The following is a 20435-nucleotide window of genomic DNA, read 5'->3' on the forward strand; positions in this document are numbered from 1 at the left end:
TGCCGACATTATTCCATAGTATAACAAGGGAGATCCCGAGGACTTCAAGAATTACAGACCCATCAGCCTACCCTCAGTTGTTTAAAAGCTGTTTACCAAAGTTATAGTTAGCCGCTCAGGTGACAGCCTAGGTTCCCATGAATCCAGGGAGCAGGCTGCGCTTAGGAAAGGGTACACAACTATAGGTGACATCTATGTCGTCAACCAAGTTACAGAAAAATCCGCAGAGCACACTGAACCACTTTACATCACTTATATGTATTCCGAGAAACCGTTTTATTCCGTACTCAGCGCAGGTGTTGTAGAAGCGCCAAAAGTCCTGAGAATAGACAGAACGTACATAAGACCTATATAAGACATATATAAGGAATGCCCGTGCGGAATAACCGTCCATAAGCAAAGCTATAAATTTCAGACCGGAAAGGGAGTCAGAAGGGAGTACCATCTTTCCAAAACTATTCACAGCATGTGTGGAAGCGGTATTTACAAAGCTTGACTGGGAAAACATACAACTAAGGGTAAACGGGGAATACTTGAGCGATTTGAAGTTTGTAGATGATGAATTTTTGCTGAGTGGAACTGAAGAACAGGTATTAATATCCACTTCTCCGGCTATCCTTCGGTTCCATCGGCCACACTGCAAAAACAAACAATTTCCACCCGCCTTCCGCCCAAGGACCTATAAAAAATTAGACAATCATTCCAAAGGGAAGCCAGAGGTGATGCGAAGCATCCCGGGGTTCCCTTTATTTTCACTTGCGTTGGTTACCCACATCGCGTGAATGTTGTTGGAAACTCCGCGATGCTTCGCATCAACACAGGGTTCCCCTCTTACAAACGGCTCTGCTAACTGGTTGGCTGATGCTGGCTGAACTTGTGTCAGCCAATCCTCTAGCAGTACTGTCGGTACTCATCAGACGCCGGAGCGAGACTCATCCGACGAAGCAACTCAGGCAGCCCTGAGTGCACGCGGATATATAGCGCTGGCGTGGAAAGGAAGATGGAGGGAACAGCGCGCTATCGCACAGCTCGCGTGAAGAGGAGTACGGAGTGAGAAGCGCATTATCCCGCAGCTGGCGGGGAGAGCGGGTTGAGCAGGAGAGGTGCGAACGCCAACGGACAACGTACAATGGACAACGGACAACGAACATAGCACCGAGCAAAAGATGCTTTGCATCTAGTAAAACGTAACATGCTCTTTCTTACGCGATGCACACTGAATATACTTTGTGTTGACGGACCACAAGATATGAACACAGTAAAAATCGTAAGAACTTTGCTTCTTCGTCAGCGTTTTCGGCTTAGCAGCCCGCCGTGTGGTTTGCGAAGCACTCACGAGATGGCACTGCAGAAGTGTTGCATGACCCCTGTGGGGATCTTCCCTATAAAGCCGGAGCCCGAGCGGCTTTTTTATTTCGTGGATCTAGAGAAAGGTTGAACATGGTCAGGGGGATTAAAGCCTGGCTATATCGCAGGGAGGTGATGTAACCGGGCTTAGTCGGCGGCGACAAAGTATTGACGACCGGAATTGTCATGGGTGAACATCTTCGGGTGTAATTATTCTCAATAGGTCGCCGTAAGCAAGAATGACCATACGGGGTATGGCACTGGAGTGGGGAAACACATGAGTACATGACTCGTGCATGACAACAAGCATCGGTCACTGACTCACTGGGCTGTCAAGAAAGAGCGCGTTGGACATACTCGAGCAGGCGACTAAGGTCCGGCCAGGAAATGATAGGATTACAAGCCACATCGGCAATCGAAGTTGTGATAAAGTCGCCAATAGATGAAGTGGGTAGTCGTGCACCCTTTTAGTGGAAGTGCAAAATGTTGACGCACTAACATTTGTACCCATTTGGCCGAAGTAGGTGTAATAATCTTGATCTTTGGTACGCACCTGCAAAAGGACTTCAACATGGCTGTGAGTATTACGAAAGGGTGTGCTTGCGAACACCCTAAAGTATGGGTGTCTTTCGGACCGGAGCTGAGACCCGTTTCGACGATCCCTTTAATAAGAGAAGGCATGGTAAGGAAGAGGACGAGGCCGTCAAGTCATCTTTCACTGCAAAGCAGTGTACCTCTACTCCCCAAGGGTTGTGTCATGACCGTCGGCTCCAACAGAAAGAGTCCCGCGAACAGATCAAAGGAATTACAGGCACCGCCGGAAATCCAACCTGGGCCCTAACCAAGTAACGTAGCAGCAGCCCGTCGTCGTACCCACTAAGCTACGCCCACACGAGAAGACAGGCAGACAGACGGTGCACTCAAGTAGCCCAGCGGCGGGTCTACCACCTGCACTCATTCAAAACCCTCGTGGGAACTGCAAAACGGATAATGTATGATAACGATGTTCACGCGGTTTGGGTTAGTGGCGAACGGAATGGCGTACGGAGAGGGGGCGGGTGGCGTGCACGGTCTTGGATGGCGACGCATGAAACAAGAGTGAGGGAAGTGAGAGAAATGACGCCATAGCCTAGCGTGCCGCACACATCCTCACCCTTCACCAGACGCTCCCCTCCGCTTTCTTTCTGTCGTCCCTGCGGCGTTCGGTCATCTCTGGTTTTACTCTTTGTAGAGCCACGTGTGTGAATTCGAGTGACGTCGCATGCGTATTCCTTGTGGGTGTCCTTTACTGCTTTGCAGTCAACCACCTTCAGAGGGTCAATTCGAGTCAATTCTTTTCAGCAAGGTCTACCTTGGGTAAAACGTGCGGTTGACGGCACCAGTGGAATTGTTTTATTTTCTTGCAATGGACTACGGTTGGTTAGATGGTTTTTTGCAATAATTAGCTGGAGTATTTCAAAACGTTTGCTAGAATATCTCGATCTTGTAGCCAGCTTCAACCAATGCGATGACGAGCGCATCCTTCACAATGGTTACTTCTCGTATAAATACGCAGCTGGAACATGGTTCGTAGATCAGGAGCACTCACTGATGAGCTTGCCCGAGGTTCCGCGTTAGCGGCTTGAGACTTGCGGCAACATCGAGCGGAACGGAAACACGGAACGTTTTCTCCCGTGTCAGGCTCCAGCGTGGCCATGTTTCTGGCAGATATGCTGCTTTTGTTTAGGCGTGCCGACATCACCATGACTGAAGCAACGAATGTACGCCGCCTTATGAGTGCATAAAAGCGGCTTTTCTGAGGGCTTTATTGGAGCCTCCCAACGAGTGCATCCAAATTCGCTCAAGATGCGTCACAATTGGACAACTCACTACAGCAACGCGCAACGGAGTATGGCCGCAAAAGAAATTTTGAAAGCATGCACATCGCCTTTTGACAACGAAAAAGCTTCCCGTAAAAGAGTGCATAGGGTTCTGTTCGGTGACCGTGAGCTAGTACTGGGTGGTGACCATCGGCCAAGGGTAGCTATCATCGGAGACGACTTCCAAGGTAAAGTTTAGCGACCGGAGGGGTTACCTTCCTTACTTGAAGTTGAGCTTTCTTGTATCAACTTCCTCGGGCGTACTGCAATCCCCGGCTATTATGAAAAGTCCAGTTACCTCATACACGAATGTGCTGCACTTATCTGCTTTACGGGCTCCTGTGTTACCGACTGCCACCCAACGCGACGCGTTACGAACGAAGGTTGCTAGAAAAAGAGGGTCTGATATGCATGTCTTCCAACAGAACATACTGAAATTAGTTCGACGAAACCAATCTTGTACTACGCCACACCCTTGTCGCTGAATGGTATTCCATGGCTTCGTACCGGCTGCGCCTCGAGCACTCTAAAGGGAGGGACCACAACACATTGAGGAGTATCTGTCTTCTCATTACATTCCCGCAACTCCCTGGACGATGCGCCAGCCGATATCTCTCGCACCCCGACGCAATGTATCACCCAGCCGTTCTCTGTCTTCAAGACATTCTGGAAATGAGCCCAGGAGCCAACGTCGCCTAACCTGAAGCAAGCGAATATAGTGGTTGAGGCCGCTTCATATAAAAATCAATAGCGTCCCTCGACACGACTACATCCGCAAGCGGAACCGAGCCAAATAAGGAGTTCCGAATAAAGTGAAGCAGTCATTGTCAATATTGCGGTGGTACTTAGAAAATTCGCAGTAGCAGCTACTCTGGACCCTGCCGCTTATAGCTCTCTTATGAATGGCTCACTAGTGAAAAAGCTTCGAAAGGTGACTATCCCAGAGTGCTCCCTTATCTGTATGGGTTAAAGAATGATCCATTATTTGTCCCACCACTCTGCAAAGTATGATGAAAACAGTCTTATCCAGACTCAAAACGCAGTCTCCTGTGGTCTACCTAGATCACGTTGCCGTATTTTCGGAAACATCCTAAGACCCATCACAACCCTTTCGTGCAGTTCTTGAAGCTGTTCGCTCTGAAGAATGTTCGTGAAACGGAAGAAGTTACTCTACCTATAACGAACTGAAACTTTTACACAACGTACACCCTGCCGGAGGAAATGGCCCCGATCATACGAAGGCCGCCGCCGCAGCTGCATTTGACCTTTCAATTGCTAAAACACCCCTTCACCACCTGTTGGATATCTGCGGTTATTAGAGACGTTTTGTTCTGAACCTTTCTTAAATAGTGGAGCTTTTCACCCTGTAGGACAAGTAATTAGTGGTGTCTGATATGTTTGAAGCCTGGAGGACCACGCGCCGGCCAAGAAATAAAAAATAAGCTAACTCCACAGTTATAGGCAACTATGATGCGAACACTCATGCATATTCGGACATGAACGCATGCATCGTTGTTCTCTGGACAGTCTAACAACGTGTGGGTAGGAAAGAGTTGGTAATCCTATATAACTTTGTTGGGCGCCGTAAAAAAACAGAGGAATGAGGCATACAAGGACGAACGCTAACATACAAGTGAACTTTATTAAGAACCACGGAACGTGTAAAGAGAGATGAAGCACAACACGCTTACGTGCAAAAAAGCATACGTTGGGCAGACTGGACGGTGCCTCAACACTCGCGTACGGGAACACTGCAACAACGTACGGAAAGGTAAAGATAGCAATTTAGGTTTTCATTGCCAAAAGTGCGACAACGGCGAGCGTTTGTACGACGCATGCAGCATCACTTTTCGAGACGCGGATCAGCGGCCGCGAGATTGTTGAGGCTGCGGAAATGCAGCCGATAGGTGATTGCGTCAGTTCGACGTCCATATCTTTCAGTTCGGAAGAGCTGGCCTTCCTGGATAAACATTATCACACGTGCGTGCCTGAGGACTGCGTGGGGAGATGTGCAGTGATGTGATAAACTTCATAGTCAGTTGAGCGTGTTGTGATTCTTTCCTATTTATATGTCCCGTGGTTGTTATAAAATTCAGTTGTGAGTTAGCGCCCGTCCTTGTATCCCTCGTCCTGTGTTTTCTTTACTGCGCCCAACAAAGTTGTATTGTGGACAGACGTCCTTGTGCAGTGGCAAGATGGTGTCGAACGGTGACCGCCAACGCGAGCCGTAGGGTCTCAGCGCTGAAGTTAAAGGGGTTGCCAACATACATGCACCACCTGAAAAATATCAGCGGCAAACACAGCCTAAAAAATTGCGCCCACCTCCCCGCGAGGGGAACCCTGTTTAGATGCGCCGCATCGTGGGGTTCACTTGGTGTTTCCGTTGGATTGATTCTGAAATCGCGTGAAACGTGTCGAGAACGCGTATGATTATTATGTTTTGTGATTATTATTATGTTTTATTGGCGAATCTTAGTCAATCTCTCTAAGTGGTAAGCTTGGGGCTTCGCTGTCGCAACGACCTTTACTCTATCATTCTTGCTGTAAGTGGGAGCTTCTTTTCTTTTATTGCAAGTGTTAATCATTGCCCCATCATGCGCTGTATCAGTAGCTTCTTGGCGTGGTTTACCCGCCGCGGTGGCTCAGTGGCTAAGGCGTTGCGCTGCTGAGCACGAGGTCGCGGGTTCGATTCCCGGCCGCGGCGGCCACTTTTCTGATGGAGGCGAAAAGCAAAAACGCCCGTGTGTACGAGATTTCGGCGCACGATAAAGATCCCCAGGTGGTCAAAATTAATCCGGAGCCCTCCACTACGGCGCGCCTCATCGCCTGCGTTGCGTCGGCGCGTTAAACCCCACAATCAATCAATCAATCTTGGCGTGGTTTGAATGAGTCAAGGATATAAGGCGCGTTCATAGCATATGATTCGGTCTCGGTTTTGTGGCGCAGTGGGAAGAGCACCATGTACCTCGCGTTTCGCCCACAGGGTCGTGGGATCGAAACCGGGCACCGCTAACTATTATCTTTTTTATAGTGTAGGGGGTGGGGTGTAGACAAGAGAGGGGCATCGGAGAGGACAGGGGGTGAGCGGCGGAGAGCGCAGCTCGCGCACCGAGGAGAATGGGGGAGGGGCGGACGACGACAACGCCGACGCTGCATGGACAAGGCGAGTGAATGAGATGCAGTCGCATCTTACATAATAAAATATATTTCAATGTGTGCGAAACGCAACCCAGCAGCCAGCGGAGAACCTCGCGCAACAGACGTTTCCTGGATGGTGTGTAACTAACATCCAAACACGTCACAACTTTGTGCTGGCTGCTTCCGCACTGCCGGTGTTCAGCGCCAGCTCGCCGCTCCGATTGGAGGCTGGAACCTCTGCTCTCCAGCTACGAACAATCCGATCGCTGGCGGCGGTGGAACCACAATTTCGTTGGTTCATCGCGTTGCTACAGGTCTACAGCGATTCCAGGCGCTCTATTTTTTTGCGTTCTGTTGCACTGGGAGCCAAAACGCGCCGGGGACACGAAAAGCGCATTGGACGAGCCCTGCGGTCACTGCGCAAGCGTGGATAACGGCCGCGGAGGGGATCACAGGCCGGCACAGGTGTCTCCAGCGATAGATTGTTTGAAGAAGGCAGGACCCCCCCCCCCCACCTGCAGGTTCTTCAGTAGGGTGTGTTCAGTGGCGACTGGGGGTAGCCACAGTCACCAGCAGACGAGGACGCCTTGCGCATTGCAAGGTTAGGGCGCCACAGTTGTCCCTGCATCGGTGTACGATGAACGTGCACGTGTTTGTTGCCACCGGGGAGCGTCTTCGGAGTTGCGTGCGTGGGTTTACGATGCTCTAGCGAAGGCGCGAGATGAGATGGCGGCCGAGCGAGAGGCCAGCCTTCAGGAGCGCGAAGCTGCACGAGTGCGACTCGAGCTGGAAGAAAAGAACCTGCAGCTACGACTATGATGGGCAGAAATTGGGGTGGGCAGAGGCTCTGGGGCAACTGCTGGTGACGCGCATTCTGCGGAAAGCCCTGTCTTTATTGTTAATCCGCCAAACTTCATTCCCGTCTTCAATGAAGCTCGTGATGATTTGGACGCCTATCTGAAGCGTTTTGAACAAGTGGCGAACGGACAGCATTGGTCGAAAAAGAAGTGGGCCATAGCGCTAAAGTTGTGTCTAGCCGGAGAAGCTTTGAAGGTCTTCGGACGGCTGTCCCCTAACGAGTCCTTCTATTATGATAGGATTAAACTGGCGCTGCTGCAACGTTTCCCTTTTATGGCTGAAGGCTACAGGGAAAGGTTCCGGCAGAGCAAGCCGCAAGACAGTGAGACGGCGAAGCATTATGCGACTAGACTAGAGAGGTTCTTCGACCGCTGGGTGGAGATGGCAGGTACTCCTAAAACCTATGACGGAGTACGTGAGTTATTTGTCGCCGAGCAATTCCTGACCAACTGCCAAAGCGCATTAGCAGTTTTCCTACTGGAAAGACGGTGCACGAAACTCTCGGAAATGACGGAGGCCGTGATTCCCTTCCTCTAGGCCCTGCATCAGATCAACCTACTGCGCTTTAAGGAAACGCAGGACGCTGGCTCGTCAAGGGAGACGAGGAATATGACAAACACAGCACGAGGCCCTCAGTGATCACGGCAATACACCCCGCCCCCTTTTTTCAATGTTCGTTCAAAGCTTCACGCTTTGGGATCTAGCTTTGGATCAATCCCAGCGTAACCCCGATCACCAATCCAATCCTTACCAATGCCGATCAGAACTGATGTACTGGAGAAAGGGGCGGCAGGATATATTTTTTTGGTTGGGCGTACGAAAGAGCACCGCCTGCATCATAAAATGTGGCTGAAGTAAACTTCTATGTCAATTACAACGGTCAGAAATCTGGCGATACTGTTTAAAAAGAAACGTTAACTAAACAATCGCAAAGCTATATTGTGGGAACTTACTGCACACATATGCGTTCTTTTGATCGCTTGTTTTTTATGTGCCTTGCTTTTGCTTATCTTTTTGTTATCAGGTTCCCCACAGTTTCTCTTGCAGTTCCGCAAAGCCTCTTCCCTTCTTCATCCCCCAACTCGCGAACAATAGCCTGGGTAGTTCAGTGTCGGGAGGCCTTGGGTGATTCAGAAATCGGCATGCAGTGTATTCGCTTCCATTAGGTCTTACGAAGCCCCTGAAAACCACGCTAAATACAGAGTAGTTTCCTTCGGTTCCACCATTGCTGGGTAACATTCATGGGCTCAGTGGACTGCAGCATGTCAGATTGAAGCTTGCAAATTAAACACATCATTTAAAAAGTTATCTTCCCACTGTCCTATATTCAGACACCCACCTGCATACGGGTGTCATTACTGAATTAGTAAAATGAGATATTACCCGCGAGGAAAGTTCTATGAGCACGGTTCAGTTTTCAAAATACTAGGTGGTATTTATTTTGCACGAGGTAGAAACTATTGTTTTTCTTCCTTCTAACTTCGGACTTCTCGAACGGTTTTCGCCATTTTTGGTTGATTTATATTCTAATCCATTTTGCAGGCAATGAGTGAAACAATAACGTGTCATTTTATGGTTTACTCTGCGTAAATAAACTCTCTTTCAATAGTTCTGTACCATTGCAGTTTCTCTGCTTCAGTTTCCCCGCAACCGGCTACCCCGCAAGCTTGGTAAACCTATGATCCCCATTGGTGAAGCAGTGAACAAATGGTAGCCGCAAAGGAAGCAACATCTAGGCTTCATGCTATACACGCATTGTCTGTAGAGCTGCACTCAAGACAGCTTGTTATCTTACAAAAATATGTATAAATGACAACAATTCTGTTTGAGAACACAGGTTGCATGATGTGCATGATATTTAAAAACCTAGAGCATGCTCAGATCGAAAGTCATGAACGCCATGTGGTATGCGAACGATGTGTCCGTCCCTAGTGGATATGCGGATTTTGGTTTTAATTTGTGAGGCCGCTTCTGCGAGTATAACAATATTCTAGATGACTGTAATTAGGCGGTGTTCAGTTAAAGCAATTTCGTGGTTCCCAACGTTTTTCTTGTCTTTTATCCGTCTGCAACGCCATAGTTACCGGATTATAATTTTTTTGCGGCTGTAAGCATTACCGCTGCTCGTGCGATCTTGCCAGGATGATACGCCGCGCCCTATCCGTTTCATCCAGTACCCGCGGATGCGCTATTCATTGTCGCTTTTTGCACGAAACCTGCTTCCGCGCGTACACATTGATCCTGAAAAAATATAAGCAATGGCAGACGCTTACACGTACATTTATTTAATTTAACAGCGAAGCTCCATAAGTCTGCGTTTCCTGTAGTGCGCGCAAAAAAGGGCGTAAAACGTCAGTGTTTCGATAATGCAGGTGTTGCCTTTTGAAGGACTCCTGAAGCCACATGCTGGCCGTTTTTGTTCACTCGAGACTGAACCTTATTGCAGGTTGTCAGCTTGCCAGAGTCTTTCTCAACAAAAGAAGAGCACATCGTCGACCACTCCTCTATAGCTGTACGTGGGGGCCCACACGTGGAGACAGCCTGCATGCACTCAGAGAGAGAGAGAGAGAGAAAGAGAAGCTCTTTATTAGAAACAGAGTGTTTAGCCGGCGTACAAAATCGCCCTCATGCTACTCTGCTAGGGGAAAGGGAAAGGGAAGAAAGGCCCAAGATAGAGGAGGGCAGAAAAGAGTGCAAGCTTTGAGAGGGCCAACGAACGTAGGCAAAAAAGGCAAGTGCAGAAGCCTCAGAGTGAAAAGAATTAAAGTTTTTGAATTAAGCCAGTGTCGCTGCCCCCATGAAAATTTCAATGTCCAGTCAAAAGACAGTCTACGTCCCGACAGAAATTGACTGTGTGCGTCCTGTGTGTTTCCTCTGTGTTGGAATTTCGCCACCAACTTTCTGCGTCCTCCAAGTGTATTGTGTGTTTCCGTCCTTAACGCGTCCAGTCTATCTCGCAAAGGCAACAGACACCATACGGCCTTTGTGTACCCACTGTGTTTTGAAAGCACTAGCCCGCATTCGTCCCTAGTGTGTCCTCTATATTGAAATTTCACCACCGACTTTCTGCGTCCTCCAAGAATTCTTTATGTTTCCATCCTCTACGTGTCCCACAAGCTTCCACCTTTTTGAGTGCCCTTTGCGTGCTGTAAAATAACAGCGTCCAACAGACAGCTGCGTGTGGAAAATGTCCGGCAGCTCCACAGTCACTGGTTCATGCCGCAGTTGTTTCTGTATGACCAAGCTGACGAACGAAAATCACATGAATCACGTACGACTCTTGCAATCCTCACTATTTTATTCAGGTTGGATCCATACGTGCTACTGCCGCCTGCCACACCAGGTGTCTTCTCATCTTTACCTCTCACAGGACGGGATAGCCACTGCCACACTTGAACCTGAAATGACAAACGCATTGATCGCATATGAAGGCGTTTAAACAAACATGTCTCTGGAACATTTGCTGGTTATGCTCGTATAATCAGGGAGAGTTCTCATACAAAACTGGACTAGGTATTCTGAAAGAGAAGGTACAACTTCAAGGTTGCAAAATTAGCCACTGAATTTAAACCAAAGAAATTACCAATGAGCTTACGAACATCAAATATGACATACTGTTACATAGGCAACATAACCCAGAACTAAGTACTGTTTCGATTCATGGCCTCCTCATGACGGGCATTCATACAGCTTCGCAAGAACATTTGAAAGATGAGAATATTGCAGCGGCACTGTTAGAAGAAAGCAATACGGGGTGGGGCAGAAGAGGCACCACAAAATTGCGTGAACTTGCCAAGGCAGGCATTGATCAGTCGTCATCATGAGTAGTTGCTTGTGTCTACGCGTTCTTCGGAACCTATAAAGGCAGTAGTTTTATTGTGCATGTAATTTACGAGAGAGCCCTTGAATTGTATAGTTCGTTTGTCTGTTCTTGCTGTCAAAAAGCAAAATGTTCAGAGTTGAGGATACAATCATCACCAAGAACTGACCAACCTCTAGGTTAGCTCCTCACTTCATATATTTCCTTGTGTCAATGGGTCGACCAGAACATGGGTAAATAAAGCAGAAGGACGTGTACACCTCCCTTGCGAATTCCATATATATTGCTAGATACAAACAAATTCAACCTTCGGGCGTTAAGAAGGTGCACATGTATACACGAGATCATTGACGGGGGGGATTGGGCCTCTTCAAAAATTATGTCAGCTGTAATAACCCTTTCACTGATGGGGGTTACTGGCCATGACGCTTCCCAAGTGTCGGATTGGTGTCCGGAATATCAGGGAAGGAATATAGTGATTTATTTGACTACAATAGTATCTGGAACATATAACGCGTCGAAAGAAAAGAGCCTGGGTGAGAAATCACCATTCCAGGTATTTTCTGTTTGCCTTGCACGCTTCCGGGAGGATGACCCATCATTTGAACATCAGAATCTGAAGCTGTGGAACTCGCACCCCTTCCTCGGATGAGAAATCCTCAGAGTGCAAATTCCAGCTCAGCTCTTATTCGAATTGGAATCGAAGAACCATCGCTCTTACCTGCAGTCGAAGGCCTCGCACGGTCAGCCATCCGAAAGTAACGGCACGCATTAAGAGAGCACTTTCAGCAGCCCCACAACGCACAGAAATGGCGCCTTCTAAAATCATGATGGCAGATAGAGATAAAAAGGGGATACAACCTTTAAGACAACAACTCATTTGCTGCTGAAACAGGTGGTTTTGGTGATACAAGGTGTGCGCTGGGCTAACCTGGCGTGCCGTAGCAGACACAGGAACAGCAATTAGAAACAACCCTAGAAAACCGTGGCGGATGGCACAACACTTGCACCCCTAATTTTACGCGTACCACGTGGTCACTCATCCCAACAGATGTACAGCGCACACAGTGGCCATGCCCCCCAAGCAACGAAAGCTGGGTGCGGCCGCTCTCTACTTTGGGAAAATACAAGTTACTAGAAAGATTCAACAGATGGCACAACGCAAAACACAAATTTTTCAACGTACAACAGAAAACGCACCGGAATGTGAGTGACACTGTGGATGGTAAAATGGGAAAACAAACCAGTACGTCAGTGATAGTGAAAGGGTAAAAGGATCAAATACAGAAATTTTAATTTTAAGGTTTATCCTTGTCGGCAATGTGGAAAGCTACTTCGGTGAGTAACTTGAGCTGAGTAGTCTGTAACGTGCACTCGAATGCTAAAAACACACCAGCGTTTTCGCATATGTTTGCACAAAGAACATTTATGTTGTTGGGTAATAATGCAGGTTTTTTCTACTATATCCATCATAATAATGCCCCAATCACGCCATTTAATTTATTTACAAAATGTTTTGTTACAAGCACCTGGCCACAACACGCAATCTTATCCTTTTTAAGGGAAGCGTCTTTTTCCCCTTTTTCCTTTGCATGATGCAACCGCAGTCTTGGTTGATAGGAAAAGGGGTTTCTTTGCGATCCCTATCCTAGCTTTTCCTGTTTTTTTGTTTAAAATGTTCTCGATCTAAATGAGTGAGTGCAAAAGAAACCCTGCGGCATTCAATTCACCAACGCTCATCCGTGCACGTCCCTTTGCTGACTCCTTCGAGGTTTGTGTTTTTTTATGTTCACACCGGAGCACAAGGTTGCTCCAATTATCTATATTTTTACAAAAACCCTGCATTATCCGTGGTTACATAACAATATTCCAAACAAAGTCTGATGCACAAACCAGAAACCCCCACAGCAGCTTCTTCACTTGCCGAGTACCCTTCTACAATTAAGACCATCATGAAATATGGCAGAGTTAATAGCTGTTTTGGGGGGAGGCGCAGGATGGCCAGTGAGGCTTATTACACTACAAGAAACAAAGTTGCAAAAAGGCACGCAATACACCTTTTCACTGCTAGGCACAAGTTGCATCAAGAGAAATAGAAGTGAATTCAACTAAATTCTATTTATGGGTGCATGGAATTGTTTCACTCACGTCATTTAATCCGTAATATGACTTTTGAGTAGAAGTCTAAGGATCTAGTTCATCTGTAAGAGGCGGTAGAAGAAAAATCCCCTGACACTGTCTTTGGCCACCGCGCAATTTCCAGAGTGAACAAAGCTGAAGAAATCGTTATTAATTATTTCATGGAGCAAGGACAAAGCCCTCATAGGACAAAAAATTAAGAAAGGCATCAGGAAGTTTATCACCTTCATCTGTTCCTATTTTCTGCCCCATCACTTCAATGTTTTTACCTAATATCACAAAAATACCACAAGGATGCCACAATGGTTTTCCATGTTTTCGTGTTCTCTCAGCCTTCAAAATCGAGATTTTCATGAATTTCACAGCCGTAATGAAGTCTACTGCAAGTCGTGCAGGATAGATAGAAACAGGAGGCTGCCAATTCTCCTGGTAGCTCACAACGTACATCCTCCATGCAAAACACCTGGCTGTGTAAAAAATGGAAGTTCAAGAAGCACACAAGCCGCCAACATGCGGTATAACGTCGGGCAATACTCGCTCTGACAGGACATGACACAATTTGTTTTTTGGTAGGTGCAAGAAAGGCACCTTCAGTTCTTTCAGCCTAAAAAATGAGTACATGCATGACAATGCTTACAAGGCTTTCAGCGACACTTTAAAGGAGCAGAAGCAACCTTACACTAAAAAATGTTAAACTAAGCCTATTAAATATCCCTAGGTGGTAGAAATATGTGACCTCAGATTTGAACTGTGCCAGCATATTGTCACGAAGCCAAGGACGACGCAGTTGTCTTGAAGGAGAAACAAGTTTATTTGGAGCGAACTTGTGCTCACATAACAACTCAAAAGAATACAGAGGCGGCGAAGCAGCGGTCAACAAAGTGACTTGCGTCGGCGAGCGTCGCAGAATTGAATGCCCCGGCGTCTGCTCTGCAGGCTTTTTATCTTTCGGCGCGCGTGGTTCTCGAACCGTCGATTCGCATCGAGAACATTGTATCCAAGAAGATTATTCCAGGCTGTTCACGTTAGATCGGAATGCTCTCCCTATCAGAACAGATAACACATGCGGCAAAGAAAGAAAGAATGGAACACGCGCTTCCCTTGGCACAGAGAAAACACAGACCGAAGCAGCTGGGCGGTAAAAGCAACACAAATAAACAAACCCAATGCATGGTCCGCGGCATTACCCCCCCCCTCTAAGAGTGCATCGACGAGATGCTAACATAGGCGACAGTCCGAACAAATAAAAATTAAAGTTCGTCATCGTTCGTAGTATAGGTTTTAAGCGAACCACGTGGACGACTTCGGGCCGCGTGTTTCGTCGTGATGTGCCGGAGTCACCATCGGGGATCACTTCGTAGGTGAGTTGGCCAACACGTCCTAGAATCTTGTAGGGTCCGAAATACCGTCGCAGAAGTTTCTCACTCAGTCCGCGTCGTCGGATGGGAGTCCAAACCCACACACGATCCCCTGGGTGGTACTCGGCGGCTCGGCGTCGGAGGTTGTAGCGGCCGGCATCCACCAGCTGCTGGTCCCTTATACGAACTCGAGCGAGCTGGCGGGCCTCCTCCGCATGCTGAAGGCATCCTTGGACGTCGGCGTTCAGGTCATCGTCTTCTACGTGCGGCAGCATGCATTCAAGCATTGTAGTCGGCCGTCTTCCGTAGGCGAGCTCGAACGGTGTCATCTGCGTGGTTTCCTGGATAGCCGTGTTGTACGCAAACGTGACATACGGGAGCACTTCGTCCCAAGTCTTATGTTCAACGTCGACGTACATGGACAGCATATCCGCAATCGTCTTTTTCAAACGTTCCGTTAGTCCGTTCGTTTGTGGGTGGTACGCCGTCGTTCTTCGGTGATCCGTGTTGCTGTAGCGTAAGATTCCTTGCATGAGCTCCGCAGTAAAGGCCGTTCCGCGGTCCGTGATGAGGACTTGAGGGGCTCCATGTCGCAGCACAACTTGTCTTATGAAAAACTTGGCGACTTCTTGTGCAGTCCCCCTCGGAAGAGCGGTGGTCTCCGCGTAGCGTGTCATGTAGTCTGTTGCTACGACAATCCACTTGTTCTCCGATCGTGACGTAGGGAACGGGCCCAGAAGGTCCATTCCAATCTGTTGGAAGGGCCTTGATGGGACGGCGATCGGCTGCAGAAGTGCGGCAGGTCTCGTCGGTGGCGTTTTTCGTCGCTGACAGTCACGGCAGCTCCGGACGTAGTGGGTGACGTCGAATGTAAGGCGGGGCCAGTAGTACTTCGCCTTGAATTTTCCAAATGTGCGGGCAGTGCCGAGATGTCCGGAAGACGGGTCGTCGTGGCACGCTTCCAAAATTTCGTCACGAAGGTCTGCGGGGATGACAAGAAGGTAATTCGTTCTCGTTCCGGGGCTGAAATTCTTCTTCACGAGGACGGAGTTTCTCAGGCTGAGTGCTTGTAAGCTGCGTTTGAAGGTCCCAGGTACGGCGACATTGCGTCCCTCGAGGTAGTCGATTATGACGTGTAAGTCAGGGTCGGCACGCTGCTGGGCGGCTAGGTCGGTCTCCCTCACGATTCCGAAGAACGCACTGTCTTCATCAGAGTCTTGTGCTGGTGGGTCGACGGGGGTGCGGGACAGGCAGTCGGCGTCGGAGTGTTTCCTGCCGGATTTATAAACGACTGTAACGTCGAACTCCTGCAGGCGCAAGCTCCACCGCACAAGACGGCCAGAGGGGTTATTCAAATTGGCGAGCCAACACAGCGCGTGGTGGTCTGTCACAACCTTGAATGGTCTTCCATACACGTATGGGCGAAATTTTGAAATCGCCCATATAATGGCCAGGCACTCTTTCTCAGAGGCAGAGTAGTTTTTCTCCTCCTTCGACAGACCACGGCTGGCATAGGCGATTACCTTTTCGCACCCGCTTTGTTTTTGGACGAGGACGACACCCAAGCCTATATCACTGGCGTCCGTGTGTATTTCCGTTTCGGCGTTTTCGTCGAAATGAGCGACCACGGGCGGGCTTTGGAGGCGTTTTTGCACCTCGCAGAATGCTTTTTCTTGGTCGTTGTCCCAGCTGAAAAGAGTGCTATCTTTCGTCAAGTGCGTGAGCGGCTCTGCAATGCGTGCGAAGTTTGCGACGAAGCGCCGGTACTATGCGCACAGTCCGAGAAATCTTCGCACGCCCTGCTTGTCTTTCGGCCTTGGGTCAGGTAGGACTCCCGCGGCGTTGACGACGTGGCCCAAGAACGTGAGTTCCTCGTACGCGAAACGGCACTTTTCAGGCTTTAGCGTTAACCCCGACGTACGAATGGCCTCGAGTACAGACTCGAACCTTGCGAGGTGTTCGTCGAAAGTCCGGGCGAATACGATGACGTCGTCGAGGTATACGAGGCAGGTGTGCCACTTCAGGCCAGCTAGCACCGTGTCCATGACTCGTTGAAACGTTCCTGGCGCCGTGCACAGCCCGAAAGGCATCACCTTGAACTCGTATAGGGCATCCGGGGTTATAAATGCAGTCTTCTCTCGGTCTCTCTCGTCCACTTGAATTTGCCAGTAGCCGGTCTTCAAATCCATCGATGAGAAATACTTCGCATGGCAGAGGTGGTCGAGGGCGTCGTCGATTCGTGGCAGGGGGTACACGTCCTTTTTGGTGATTTTGTTCAGTCGCCGGTAGTAAACACAGAACCTTAATGTGCCGTCTTTTTTCTTCACGAGTACGACTGGCGCAGCCCACGGACTTTTTGATGGCTGTATTATGTCGTCGCTGAGCATGTTGTCGACTTGAGTCCGGATGGCTTCCCGCTCGTGTGAAGAGACGCGATACGGTGACTGTCGGGTAGGTCGGGCTCCATCTTCGGTTATAATTCGGTGCTTCGCTAGGGGTGTCTGACGTAATTTTGAGTTTGCCGAAAAACACTCGCTGTAGCGATGGAGCAAATTCAGCAATCTGTCCCGATTTTCTTGCGGCAGCGCCAGGTTCACGTAGAAAGGTTGCGGCGGCTTGGAAGCTTCTGCGCGTGCGCATTCAAAGTTAGCGACCGTGATCACTTGACTTGCTTCTTGCGTTTGTTCGAGGAACGCAATTGCAGCGCTCTTGTTTAGATGCTGGTACTGCTCGGTGAAATTGGTGACCAAAACATGGGATTTGCATTGCTTAAAGCGCGCAATGCCTCTTGCGACGGAGACGCCGCGGTTGAGAAGCAACCTTTGGTCACCCTATACGATAGCGTCGATGTCAGGAGCAGCATCCTCATCATCAAGCTTGCGCGGGGTGGCAGGGTGATGTGATCGTCGGCGATCCTGACAGCAGCACGGTGATCGGGGTTCGATTCCGGCGTCTTGGAGTGATCGGAGGAAAAAGCTATCGACTTCGTCTGCAGATCGATTATTGCGCCGTTGTCCGTCAAAAAATCCTTTCCGAGAATTACGTCGCGGGAGCAGTTGGGCAAAATGACGAATGCCGCTGGTTACGTCGTGCGGTCTATGGTGACGCGCGATGTGCACGTTCCACTTGGCGTCACGAGGTGGCCTCCTGCTGTGCGTATATGTGGACCGTCCCATCTTGTCGTAACTTTCTTCAGCTTAGACGCGAATTACCCGCTCATTACCGAGTAGTCGGCTGCCGTGTCAATGAGGGTGACTACGTCAAAGCCGTCGTTGGACAACTGGACGTCGGACGCCGCCTTCCTCCAGTTCCGTGTGCGTCGGGGCGTCGCGTCTCGGCTTGTGCGTGTTGGCGGTCGGGCACTGTGCGTCGTTGTTGTCTTCTCAGCGGCAGCCTCGGTCATGTCGGGTACGCGTCGCGCCGTGTAGCTGTCGTCGGGTTCGGGAGTCTCGTCAGGGTTAGGTAGGGTCGTCGGGATGAGGGCATGTCGTGAATCGGTGTCTTCGGCGCGTCGTTGCGTCGTTGGACGGTTTCCAGTTTTTCGCCGTAGAGCAACTTCACCTCCAGAAGTTGCTTCCTTTAGTTTCCCCCGCGTGGGCTGGGGAACTTCCACGTGAGAACTCAGCATTGCTACGGCGGTTCGGCGACTGGTATGGGTAGGGTGACGGCGAACGGTTAAAACGGGCTGGTCGACGGCTGGTGTTAGACAGGTGCTCTTCGATCTCCGATGGATGGGCGCTGGCCAGTTCGGGGGCGGGGTGCGTCGACGGAGAACCCTCGCAAACCGAGCCTCCTGTAGGGGCAGCGACGGTAGACGTGGTCGGCCTCTCCGCAGTGGTAGCACAGCGGACGATTGTCGGACGTTCGCCACACGTCGGTCTTCCTTGGGGCGGGGGGTTGCGCCGCAGGTGGTCGGGCCGGCGAGAGGGGACGACGGTACGGAGCCTCGTGACGATAGGGTGCAGGTGGGCGAGGGCGATGTACAGCAGCCGTGTAGGTCATGGCTTGTGGCTCGCGAGGTGCTACTGGAGTCGTTGAAGTTCCCAGCGCTTGCTGCACTTCTTGTTTAATGACGTCGGTAAGATAAGCGACTTGTGGTTGCGGCGGCGTCGGGAGCAGTTTCCGCAGCTCCTCCCTCACTATTTCGCGGATAGTCTCCCGTAGGCTATCTTCGGGAATGCGCACGTTGTCGACGCAATTCGCATTGGCCATGCCAACATAGTTCTGGTCGTAATGCTTAGCACGCATGTCGAGTGCTTTCTCGATGGTGCTAGCTTCGGTCACGAATTCGGCGACGGTCTTTGGCGGATTTCGGACAAGTCCAGCAAACAGTTCCTCCTTCACACCGCGCATCAAGAAGCGTAACTTATTTTCCTCCGTCATTTCGGGGTCCGCGGGGCAAAATAGTTGCTTCATCTCCTCAACGAAGATTACGACCCCTTCGTTGGGGTGTTGTGTCCGAGTTTCAAGCAAAAGCGCAGTTTGCTCTTTTCTCACAACGGTAGTGAATGTCTTCAGGAACTCCCCTTTGAAGTGAGTCCAGTCGGTCAAAGAACTCTCATGGTTCTCGAACCAAGTTCGAGCAGCATCTTCTAAGTAAAAGAAGACATGCCCGAAAGTTTCTTCGTTGTCCCACCTGTTGAAGATGCGGACGCGCTCCAGCTTCTCCAACCATTCTTCGGGGTCTTCAGCGGGGGCTCCCCGGAACGATGGCGGTTCCCGGGGCTGCTGCAGGACGATTGGCGACATTGTTTCTTGCACCATGGTGTTGGTTGCAGCGTTCCTTTTCTTGGGCCCTTCTGGCATCAAACCGAACTCGGGTAGCAATCCTTGCAGTCGGCGGCTTTCTCTGGTTGGGCTAGCTTGGCGGCTTCCAAATGTCGTAGAGAGCATAAGGGGTGAGTACCCCGCACCTCCAGCAGATGTCACGAAGCCAAGGACGACGCAGTTTTCTTGAAGGAGAAACAAGTTTATTTGGAGCTAACATGTGCTCACCTAACAACTCAAAAGAATACAGAGGCGGCGAAGCAGCGGTCAACAAAGTGACTTGCGTCGGCGAGCGTCGCAGAATCCAATGCCCCGGCGTCTGCTCAGCAGACTTTTTATCTTTCGGCGCGCGTGGTTCTCGAACCGTCGATTCGCATCGAGAACATTGCAGATCCAAGAAGATTACTCCAGGCTGTTCAGGTTAGATCGGAATGTTCTCCCTATCAGAACAGATAACACATGCGGCAAAGAAAGAATGGAACACGCGCTTCCCTTGGCACAGAGAAAACACAGACCGGCGCAGCCGGGCACTAAAAGCAAAACACAAATAAACAAACCCAATGCATGGTTCGCGGCAGAGGGTGCGAAACGTGGTTCGCGGCTTAGGTGCAGAGGGTGCGAAACGTGGTTAAGGCTTTTAAAAGACCCATGAAGAGTAATCACAAGTTCGGTTCATTCAAAGGCTTGCGTTGCTATAATCGTGCTGACACCATTTTTAACTTAAACTCCACTCAAATAAGCTACAAATTAGGAACAAAGGGAACGTCCATGCGACCCAGTAGCTCATTTCCCGCAAAGAGAACCTATGCCATACAAGCCACCTCTGCATTTGGCGGAGAGCGGCAAAAGCATACGCGAATTAGGCAGAGCCTATAAGCTTGCCGAAAGAAGTATTTGCGCTTACATTTAGGGCACATTTTTTACAGCAGTAAGAATGATGGGACCAACAGTAGAAGTTAGAAAAGCACACGTAAATATAGAAGTAGCAATGCGTACTGCTCATGCTCGTTTTAGCTGCACAGCTATGCTTGGTTTAGCTGCGCAGGACTGTGGACCTTTGGGGTTGTTTCAGACAACACTGGCCGATTGACAAGAGCAACGTTTTCTTACATGACCACATTTGTCGACCGAGCACTATGTTTCACGAAA

The 20435-nt window shown here is 49.6% G+C and overlaps 1 protein-coding gene across 1 annotated transcript; it reads right to left on the reverse strand.

Moving 5' to 3' along the window:
• Nucleotides 1-7049: 7049 nt before the first annotated feature.
• On the reverse strand, nucleotides 7050-19268 carry LOC144172962 (uncharacterized). The gene is made up of 2 exons (XM_077701556.1): nucleotides 18705-19268; nucleotides 7050-7130 (listed from the first exon to the last, which is right to left on the reverse strand). Exons 1-2 carry the CDS (start codon nucleotides 19266-19268, stop codon nucleotides 7050-7052), a joined length of 645 nt encoding a protein of 214 aa, XP_077557682.1.
• Nucleotides 19269-20435: the final 1167 nt, after the last annotated feature.

The sequence above is a fragment of the Haemaphysalis longicornis genome, unplaced genomic scaffold (genome assembly GCF_048455015.1).
Source record: "Haemaphysalis longicornis isolate Haplotype H1 unplaced genomic scaffold, Haemaphysalis longicornis Haplotype H1 scaffold_28, whole genome shotgun sequence".
In the NCBI taxonomy this organism is placed as follows: domain Eukaryota; kingdom Metazoa; phylum Arthropoda; class Arachnida; order Ixodida; family Ixodidae; genus Haemaphysalis; species Haemaphysalis longicornis.

Excerpts from the sequence above, each read along its gene's own strand:
- LOC144172962 (XM_077701556.1), bottom strand. The coding sequence starts at position 19,268 with ATGTCGCCAATCGTCCTGCAGCAGCCCCGGGAACCGCCATCGTTCCGG. Across the intron at positions 7,131-18,704 it reads ATGCGAATTGCGTCGACAAC|CTCGAGTCGCACTCGTGCAG; the intron begins GTGCGCATTCCC and ends CTTTTCTTCCAG.